Source organism: Gavia stellata, chromosome 24 (genome assembly GCF_030936135.1).
Source record: "Gavia stellata isolate bGavSte3 chromosome 24, bGavSte3.hap2, whole genome shotgun sequence".
NCBI classification, from domain to species: domain Eukaryota; kingdom Metazoa; phylum Chordata; class Aves; order Gaviiformes; family Gaviidae; genus Gavia; species Gavia stellata.
In genome coordinates, this window is record NC_082617.1 from 11,691,131 (window position 1) to 11,701,786 (window position 10,656).

Consider the following 10,656-nt stretch of genomic DNA (forward strand, 5'->3'; position numbering starts at 1 on the left):
CCCAAGGTTTTTTTCTTAGTGAACTCCACTGATGCGTGGTTCAAAAACATGCTCCCAAAAAGCTGCCGTCAAAGGAAAACCAGGACAGTGGCAATGTTTTTGATCCTGCTGAACACTCTGTGCAGAAACTGGATACTGAGCTTCAGAGAAGGGAATCAGCTGTGAAAAAACGGGCCGGCTACTGACCACCTGTACAGGTGACCTGGTCTCTTGGCTCAAGGCTGCTTTCCCACAAAAGCCATCCAGTCACCTGCCAGGGCCAGGGGTTATTAATATTCAAAATACATCTGATGACCCAGCTGAGGCAGACAGAAATGGACTTTAGCACTGATTTAGTAATTTGAGAGAGAGATGAAATTCTGAGGTTATTCAAGTCCTAATTCTGCATTTTGCCAACAAAATTCTCCTTGATGCTACTCAGCACACATGTTGGAGCTCTTATAATAGACGGTCTCTCTCTTAAGAGGCAGAGATAATTTGCTAATGAAGTGACTACTATGAACTCTAAGGGTGGGTATTTTAAAACCCAAGAATGTATTAAGAGCTGTAACTGAAGGAAGATTTTCTCATTTAAGTCTCAGGCAAGGTAAAAGAAAGAAGAACCCTCTCCAGCTGAAAAGTAATTTTCAGGATGAAGTCAGGGGCTGCTGTTACTTCTCAGTGCGAAAGGAACAAAAATGGGATGCCAAGTGTTAGAACAAGAAGGTACTTCCAAGGAGACTGCAAATTGGGGAACAGATGATGGGACCTTGCACTGTTAACTGGCAGCAGTTCAGCGCCAGGTTAATAAAAGTCTTGAATGCTTAAAAACTTCTTTATTTGCAGTCTCAATGCTTGTCTTAGTGAGTAGGTGGCCACATCTCGAGCCAACTGGTATTCACATACACTGTTTCAGGAAACCTGTAAGGAGACTGACCATACACAGCTCATCTGAGAACAAAATGTTTAAAAAAATATAAGTGATTTCGAGAACAGAGATGACAATACTCAATTTCCTAAACTTACTGAATTGTGTTAGAACTTCATGTTTAGTAAAATACATTTGAATTGCATAAAAGCAAGACTGTTTCAGTGCGTACTTTATTGAATTAATTTAAGAAAATGTTAGGAATTCCTTATGTTAACAAATTTTTAACGAGCAAAAGTCTAAGTGCATGAAGGGGAAGAATACGTACCCATGCTACGGAAGAAAGAGAACAACCCCTAGCACAAGAACATCCCACAGTACAACTACACCTACTGGCCCTTGGTACAAGTGATTCAGTCTATTTCCAGATCACTGTCTTCACTGTAACATGCAGATGGATTATGTATAGAAGTCAGGAGCACTAGGTCTTTTTCTGGAAGCAATCCGCACTCCTGCAGAAAAGCCTCCAGGTCTACAGCAAAAAAATCTTCTCCAAGCTGGTCAGTGATTCGCACAAAATTGCCAATGAGCTCACCTGCCTTATAGATCAGCAAAGCTGGCAGAGCATTATTAGTAAAGCGAGTGCTAGCACCGATGAGCGAACTCTTTACTCTGCAAAATTTAACTGTTGGATACTCAGCAGCCAGGCAGATCATACAGCCGTTCAGGGATTCGGTGCCGGGGATATCATCTTCATAAATATGGATCATGATCAGTGTGCTCTTATGCTCCTTATCAACTGTGTCCAAAAACGCTTCTCCACTGGTAATCTCAAAAACCTGTTTAAATTGCTGCCCACTGTACAACTGCTGTCTCATCTCCTCCATTCGCTGCTTCCTGTACCGCTGCAAAAATTCCTCATCATCTTCATCATTGTGAATCATGTTATATTCTTGTAACGTCATCTAAAAAACACATACAAAGATACATGAAAAAAAGAAAAAGACCTGCATCACTATATGGGTCACTTATATAATGAGACTATCAATCAAGAGGATTAATGTGGGTCACTCATCTTTAATAACAGCAAAGTGCAACCCATGAAGGCTCAAACACCCTCTGTATTATACTCCATTTTGATCTAATTAGAAACCATGTCCAGTGGGAACAGTGATTTCAGCCTTGGGTTTTCTAGTTTCCACACCCTGCACTAATAACACAAGTGGCTGCTCCGTGCTCCCACTTTAATTCAGGTTAATGGTGGCTATGTGCTTTCACTAAGCTATGAGCACTGATTTGGATACCGTGCCTGACCTCAGTCCAGCTTCTTTTTCATTTAGTTTTTCAGTTAACATTTTGTGGCAACCAAATGCACTATCTTGTGTGTAGAACTAAAATTAACAGGATTTTATGTATTTCGTATCTGTTCACTTGCTTTGTTAAACTTATTTGCATCACTCAAGGTACAGGGCAGTGTGGCCAGCTTTCATCATCTGAAAGTGCGAAACACTGTCTGCTGATTAGTAACTTCTCTGACTAGAACTGTAAGAGCTAGTTATACAGCCTGGTTGATTAAAACCATTCGCTATTTCCAACGCCTTCTATCTTTGGAGCTCAAAATCAAAGCTAAATTCTCAATACCCACTTACTAAATATGAAATCAGTAAGGACTCCTAAACTCTTGTTTTAGGCATGGGAGGCAGTATTCACAGGTTTGCTGTACAACTCTTCGTATTAATGCCCTGAAGTTGACTTATTTGATAAACAGATAAGGGAAATCGGCAAAAAGGATCTGGACTTCTTCGGTATAGCAGCTAAATTGCTTATTTCTTAACACAGGCAAATGCAATGCTCCTGGAACACCACTAAAATGCAAAATAATTAAACTTGACAACATCTGGCAAATACAGTTACAATGCACCTCTTATACCGCTGCTGCATTCCTATTTACTAGGGAGAAACGATACATATCTAATGACAGAACAAGGATTCCTATCTGCTTCACATACACAAACAATGAAACTGAAGATGTTAAACATTTAAGTGGCATTTTAATTCCTTCCTGCCATGCTACCTTTCCATTGATTTTTTCCTGAAGCTCTTTCTGCTTCTGCTTATCAGTCTCTTCATCTAAGTGAGATCTACAGGTCATAGATAACTTTTTTATGAGTCGTTCCATTTCTCTGCGCTGCTCCTGCCGCTGTTCGGTTTCCAGTTGTTTAAATCTTCGCCAGTCATTAATGACTCCTTTGGGACCTGAAATTAAATATGTATGCATTTGGTATAAAAAGGTAATAAATTACACCTAGCATTTAAAATTCAAGTAATAAGTCAGCAGTAAAATAGTGGCCCTGTCATAAACTTTTTGTATACTGTGCAAAACGTTGAAATGAAACAAAAAGAAGTAATTTACCATTTACATGTCCTTGAGCTTGTATCTATTTTTTTTCCTAAGACGACTAAAGCTTATCTAACTAGCCTACTCTCATAATTGTCCCAAAGATTATTCCAAAGATGAATATCTGTGCTCTTGAAGTAGAACCACCAGCCCTCAAGAATTCCCCTATTGTTAGTACGGCTTTTCATAAGAACAAAAATAATGATGGGAAAGTATAATTAAGTGTGCCAATGCTCTTGTACAGAAGTACATTCTGTGATGTACAATAGTGTTAATTGTTAGAGACTGCACCTTGCTGCTACCTTGCTGCTGGGGCCCCGTGGAGTTACTTTTTCAGGTCCTCTCTAAGTACGCCAGTTTAGTACTATAATTTTTCCATTCTTCCTTCAGGTGAATGATGGGAACACATGCAGGAAGAAGATTTTTCCTCATTCTCAGAGAAACCATAAAACACAGAGGGCCAGTCTTTCATAAGAACATAAGAAATACCCTCTGGATCACACCAACGATCCACACAGACTCATACTGTGCCTCTGACAGTGGCAGTAGAGAACGCTATTTTGGGAAGGCCTGGCCGCTTTCTGTCTATTCCTCACGTACTGGTTCAGCACCTACCTGCTAGTGGTTAACAACTGGGTGGCTTACAGGAAAGAAATTTATGCGTTACCAACCAAACTGTACAAATCAGCTTTGTATGCAAAGCCTAACTGCTTTCGATATAATGCTGAAGTCTCTCTCGAAGAACTCAAACATTAAAATAAAGAACCAGCTATTAAAAATAAGGTTAGACTATAGCCAGGAAATGATCAATCTCTGACTTAAGTATGCATAGGACTTTCATTTCGAAAAATGAATTTTAGAAAAACACATGAATCTTCCAATAAACAAAGTATTTACAAAACAGTTAGTTTGAGATGACGATACCTGTGTTGACTGCACTGCCATCACTGCTAAGCTCTACTTCCCCAACGCTTTCAGGAATGGTGCTCTCCCCTTCTTCATCTTCCTTCTCACTGTCTTCATCCTCACCCTCACTACTGCTGTAATAATACTGGAGCTTCTCACCAAGCAGTTTATCATCCAAAGTAGTCATTACGTTCTAAAAAATAAATTAATGAAATAGAGACCGGATCTCTCATTCAAATATGCAGCGCGAGATACCACTTTAAATGCATGACAACAGTCCTTTACTTCCTCAGAGCAGTTTTTTAGCCACATACGAACAGTTTACAGCCCACTATCGAACAGCCTACAGCGCAGTAGGTCGCGTGAGTTAATTCTTAGTCACAATTTCAAACTCACTTAAGTTAGAAACCTTTATGAATAGAACTGCTTTGAGGCTCACTAGTGCAGAAACATGTTATGTGTGTTCTCATTCATGGAGAATGAATTTTCCAACCGTGATTCAGGAGTCTTACCAGCCTCACTCAGACAGCTCCATGAGGTTGATTTCCCAGTTATCGAAATCTAAATTTCCAGTATTATTTGCACTATTTTAACAATGATTTATTTGAGCTGAAAAATGATCAATGTCATTAATCAAATCAAAATGTTCTGACCTTTATTCCTTTCCAGTCCTTCAGAGACAAGCTTCTATCAAAACCTGGAAGAAGATATTTCAGATTATATTAATTCAAATTGTCGAAGACAATCTCAAAAATTTTGCAGAAATCCGGCACATTTAATTAACATAACACATGCAAGGGAAAAAAGTTTAAAGAAAATGCAACCACGTTTGCTGTTTAATAAAAAAGCGGTTACTCTCAAACACAGAAAACATACTTTCTAAGTATTGAGACCGAACATACAAATGCTTAGTGCAGTCAGTGCTACAATTTCATGACCATCACATCCAGGCTAAGAAATAACATATCAAAAGAAAGATCTTCACGTCTGTCATCTTTTCACCTGTCCACCGACCACATCGGGCATCTTCACAGAAGTCAACAGCATCCTGTTTGCATAGACAACGCTGAAATTAGATGCTGACACACTGATAAAGTGATTGCAACTATCCTAAAAACCCTCACTTTTCCCAAGTGAAACATTGTTTAATCCAAAATACCTTCTGCTAAGTAGAAATTAACAACAGCAGAATCCACCCTCTAAAGCTACTGAGCATCAGCGTTTGCAGCCTTTGTACACCTCTCACATCAGGAGAACAGAAAGATCAGATGCTTCCAAGAGATGGAAAGCTGAAGAACCACGGGGCACCTTAAAGAGTTTGGGGCTCTCTCTGCACTGGCTCCTTCCGCCAGGATCCTCTAAAGGAGCTGCTGATCAGATCTCATCTTGATGGAGACACAGAATGCCTGAGAATTACTCTTCTCTCCTGGGTGAGGGGCAAAGGGTGTAGAAAAGAGTGCCGCTAAGGTCAGGTATGCGCCTGCGGACCTGTGATGTGTGAGTTTGCGTGACAAACTTTCATTAAAAAGAAAAATCGGCAACTTTACTGAAGTCAGTTGATTTGGTCTCATACTTAACGCTGCAGGACGCTACAAGTCAGCCCCATTAACGCCTATTTGACACAGACGCGCAGAGCGATGGAGGGGCGAAGCAGGGCGCTCGCTTTTTCTGCCAACCCTCGCAGGTTCTGCAAGAGTTAAAAGCAGGTTAAGCAGATCAGGGAGGAGAGGGCCGGACGGCCCCGGATGACTGAGATCGCTTCTCAGAGCGCTACGGAAGAGGCACCCCGAGTTGGGGCGGGGGCCCGCGCAGCTGCGGCCGCACCCGGGCCGTGACAACCCGCACCACGAAGCCCGTTTCCACAAACGCGGGTGCTCAGCCCGGGGGCACCGGACGGTGCCGAGGCGGAGAGCGGAACAGCTCCGCGTCAGCAGGAGCGGGCAGCTGCTCTGAAGGCCCCTTCCCCGCCGCACCCCCCCCCCGCCTCCTTTCCCGCACCCCGGGCCGCGCCGCCCGGCCCCTTCCCCGCCGGGCAGCCCGGGGCCGCCGCCTTAGGCCGCGCCCGCCGCCCTCCAGCCCAGCCAGGGCACGACGGCGGCCGCGCTCCGCCCCGGGCGAGGCCGGCTCGCCGCGGGGGACGGGAGCGGCCGGCCCGGGCGGCGCTCCGAGAGCGGGCGGCCCCCGGCGCGCCCACCGCCCCGGCCCGGCCCCGCCGCCTCACCGCTGCCCGCCGCCGTCCGGGGCTGCCTCTCGGCGCGCGGGGCAGGGCGGGAAGGAGGCGGCGCGAGGGGCCGGGGAGGAGACAGCCGCCGCTCCGCCCGGCACCCCCCCCCCCCCGCCCCGCCCCGGTTGAAGGCAAAGAGGCGGTTAAGGTGGACAAATAATTTTTATTCGTGCATGCAAATACATGTCAATACTGCAAACTTCTTCCATCAAGTCTCTCAAACACTGAAAACCAGGATGCTCTACTCCGTGACCAGCCAAAGCCACAACCTCTGCACTTCAGTGCTACAGCACACACACGGGCAGCGCCCCGCCGGGCCCTACTTCTACCACCAAGGGAAACATTACCGCTGGGAACTCAGAACCGAAATAAACGGAATAGAATTTACTCCCCCATATATCCCCATTTCATTTTACAGATTTTTTTTAAATTATAGTTTTAAATAGAAGCTGAGAATGCGCCATAAAAATGAGCATTAAATCCATCGTAGCGATGGTGCCTGCTTTATACATGATGGGTGTACACCATCTTTTATTTCATTTACATTTCAATCGAACAATAGATTTGCAAAGAAAATGTCTAATACAGACGTAAAAATATTCACACTAGAGCTTCACAATCGGTTGTACAATTGACAAACAGGCCTCTTTTCCCAAACTTTCCAGCTAAGCAAATTTATAAAATGTAATCAATGCAACAAGAAAAAAAAAATTTTCTTTAAAACTTCCAGGGAAAAGAATACGCAGTAAACAGTATAAATGCGGACAGCAGATGCTGCAAGCTAACCACAATACTTCTGAGTGGCTGTACAGTGGGTATGTGCAGTACAAATAAAAGCCACATGTGTTGTATCACAACTACCGTATAATGTACTTGTTTGCCCAGCTAAGAAAATGCATGCATTTCCATGCCTTGGATTAACTGAGATCTACTCTGGATAAATTGATGGGCTATGTGCAAATGACCTTGGCTTTTGGCAGTAATAAATGCAGCCAGGCTCCGTTTTATTTCAGCTCTTACAGCGAAATCTTGAGTGACTGAAAGCTTCCACAAGCATCCTTCTTAAATAACGGGGTGTAGTATTATGTTTGGGTATTGGTCACCTTGACTATTCAGATTTGCTTCATCTCATCACTGACAGCTTTTTTTTTTTTTATTTAACTTATCGTGCTCCCTTGCCAGCAAAGAGATACACGGTGATGACTACTGCCAAAGTCAGCTGTTCATTTATACTGGAAAATTGGGTCATTTAAAAAAAGCACATTTATTGTGTTCTGCTTGCAGAAGTCCCTCAGTCAGAGGGAATTTCCTAACAAAGGGATTAAAACTGCAACATAAAGAATGGACTTTTACATAGATAATCCCATCATTTCTCATTTTGTTACACTCTCAAATTCCACATCTTCCTTTAACAACAGTCGAATAATAATGAAAAGTCTGTTCACAAAGATGATCAAGGAGCTGCTGGCATACAGTGTTTATGTACAGCAACAGGTACAACTTGACAACTTGTGCTTTAAAAAAAGCAAACAAAACCAATGTTTGGAACTATTCTGAGTTTAGATCAAGTCATTTTAAGTGTTCTTTCCTCAGCTGTTTCTGACCACTGTGCATTATTTTGTACCTCATCCAGCCTAGTACACTATTACACAAGAACAGCATTCAGCTCTTGAGTACAGGATAAATTAAAATTTCAATTGTGTTATCAAAGCACTAAAACCTTCCAAATTAGACTTCTACAAAGAGCAATTAAGAGCTTATTTAACATAATCAGCTGTGTACAACTATTTTTTTTCCTAAATCAAAATGTCAAACTTTAGTGTCCCTGTACTAGACTACCAAGAACCAACGCCAGTTTGCTTTGCAAAGAGTCTAACCTTTCCTTTGAAGGGTCTAGTATACATTCTACAATGCAAAATCTGCATAAACACTAAGATTCATTTCTTGTCACCTGTTTACAGGAACAAAATATCAGTAGCAGGGCAATCACTCTGCTATAAGTATATGTTAAGAATGTACAGATAATTACTTTCTCACACAAGCATTCTCCCAGCACAAGCATTAGTCTCTATTAAGACCTATGTGGGAAATGAGGCAAACCAAGGAATGAATCCAGGTAGTGAGGCAACACAATTAACTTAGATACTAATAATTCCTGTATCTCTTGCATGTGAAATCCCTGCTGTACCCCTAGTGGGGACAAAAAAAAACAAAAACAAAAAAACCAACCCAAAACAACCCAAAATGCTTGTCCAAGCAAAGCAAAAGAGCCAATCTCTTTCCCCAATCTGCTATGGGCCTTTTTTCTGACAGCACAGTAAGTTAGCCCAAAATCTAAATGGGAATCACTGCTATTAACACACACAGATTAGTTACTACATCTCAGTGTCAGAAAATAAGCCCTTCCAGAGCCCAAAGGCACCTGATTTGCAACTAGACAAATGAATACATAGTTGTTTATATAGGGTCGAGGGCTGAAACTTCACCAAAGAAAGCAGCCAGAACTAGGTTCCCACCTGTAGCTTCTCCTTCTCAGCGCACTGGAGGGTATAGTTTCATGGCAAAAACCACACAGTCAGTGTCAAAACCATAAGACAAAGCTGGCACGCTGTTAAAAGCCCCAAATAATTCTTTTGCCTGTCATTCTATATATTAAAAATTCAACTAAAAAAACCCTAGCCTCAGTTAAGAACCAACTTTCCATATGAAGTGTATGGTCACCCTAGAGAACTGCTCTATCATGGGACCTCCTGCTGCAGACAAGAGTATAGAGATACCTCTGTTCTTAAATACGCCAATATGCTTGGCGGGAACATGTTAGGCTTATGTAATTTCACTGGACAAACAGGCAAATGTGTGTAAGCAGCTTATCCCAAACCCCCTCCAGCAGAGCACAACCAAGTTTTTAAAATTGCAATTTTAAAATTAAAAAGTTAAGGTAAATACACAATCAATTTATGTAGTATATATATTCACCCTCAGATCATGCTGAAGATGTTCTGTGGAGTTCTGGTGCACAGAGGGCTCTTTCCCTGAGGGCAAATAAGGACTTCTCAAACCTTTATATTTTCTCTATTTTTGTAACAAAATAGCAATTTAAAATTTAAAAATCTTTTAAAAAAATTACATCACCTTCAACATGGAAGATCTCACTGTTTAAATATCCATGAAAGAGACATACTTGTTTGCATATCTGTTTTGGAATTACATTGTACAGCAAATAATAGTATCTCAGAAGCATTTCAAAAGTAATATAAATTCATATTTACAGAATGGTCTTGGTATAAAATATACAACAATCATATTTATGTCTAACATTCTAAGTTAAAGTTAACATCAATAGGAAATAAGTTAAGGTGACAAAAGGTGGTCTGGTTCTTGTATCCGTTCACTTCAAGTTGCAAGTGAAACAAAGCATCAGTCTAACCCTAGCTATGAGGTGGCACTGGCTATAGGAAGGTACAGCAACAGCCAAAGGAAACTAAGAAAAGACTACTTGACTGTTTTTCTACATACATTCCTTTACATTTGAGTATTAAATAGATGTGTAAGATCTTCCATACTGACACGAGAATATCAAAACTAACCCTTGGATTTTCAGGTATATTTACAACATAATTATTTCATGGACAGGTTCATTAGGAGAGATATCAAACACCGATATTTACTTAGTCTAATCAGTAACCCTCAGGGAAATGCCAACCCCCACCCCCCAGAAGCGTGCACAAAACAGTTATCAAAATCTTACCCGACCACATAGCTGTGATTTTGTAAAATAACAACTCAGACGACCAGTAACATGATCCTCTTTAAGCATTTTGCTAGCAGGAAAAGCCCTTACATGCAGTACACCTGGTGAAAGATCAGCTTGGCTTAAAATATTCCAGTACAATTTTCAGAGTAAACAACTTCACAGAAGTTAATAAAAACATAAAAAAAATGTAAAACTTGTCACAAAGAAAAGTAAGAGGACACACAAGAAGACAGCAATCATCAGGAGGGAGAGTCCTGCTTTCTTTTCAAAAAACAAAGTGGATTTTTAAGCTTCTCAAAAAAAATATGCCCAGGGCTCTAGTTCATGTGTATTTATGAAAACCAATTTTCAGTTGACATGTCTAATATGATTCTCAGTCACATCTTAGCAGGGCATAAATTCATACACTTTTCAGTACTCTGAAGGTCAGATAATGCTGTATTATTGTATATTCAAGGTCTTTGAAAATAAGTTGCCACTGAGCAAGCAAAAATTAAACCTGAATACAAAATTAAGATTAACAACAT

General features: G+C 41.3%; 1 protein-coding gene across 4 annotated transcripts; it reads right to left on the reverse strand.

The window, feature by feature from the left end:
• Nucleotides 1-1,062: 1,062 nt before the first annotated feature.
• On the reverse strand, nt 1,063-6,403 carry PDCL (phosducin like). 4 transcript variants are annotated; one of them, XM_059828710.1, is made up of 6 exons: nt 6,373-6,403; nt 5,154-5,199; nt 4,805-4,848; nt 4,170-4,344; nt 2,922-3,103; nt 1,063-1,812 (listed from the first exon to the last, which is right to left on the reverse strand). In XM_059828710.1, exons 4-6 carry the CDS (start codon nt 4,336-4,338, stop codon nt 1,261-1,263), a joined length of 903 nt encoding a protein of 300 aa, XP_059684693.1. In that variant the 5' UTR covers nt 4,339-4,344; nt 4,805-4,848; nt 5,154-5,199; nt 6,373-6,403; the 3' UTR covers nt 1,063-1,260. The 4 variants fall into 4 exon arrangements, with proteins under 4 accessions (XP_059684693.1, XP_059684691.1, XP_059684692.1 ...); XM_059828708.1 differs by lacking the exon at nt 5,154-5,199 and adding an exon at nt 5,725-5,838 and having other exon boundaries at nt 6,373-6,393; XM_059828709.1 differs by lacking the exon at nt 5,154-5,199 and having other exon boundaries at nt 6,373-6,391.
• Nucleotides 6,404-10,656: the final 4,253 nt, after the last annotated feature.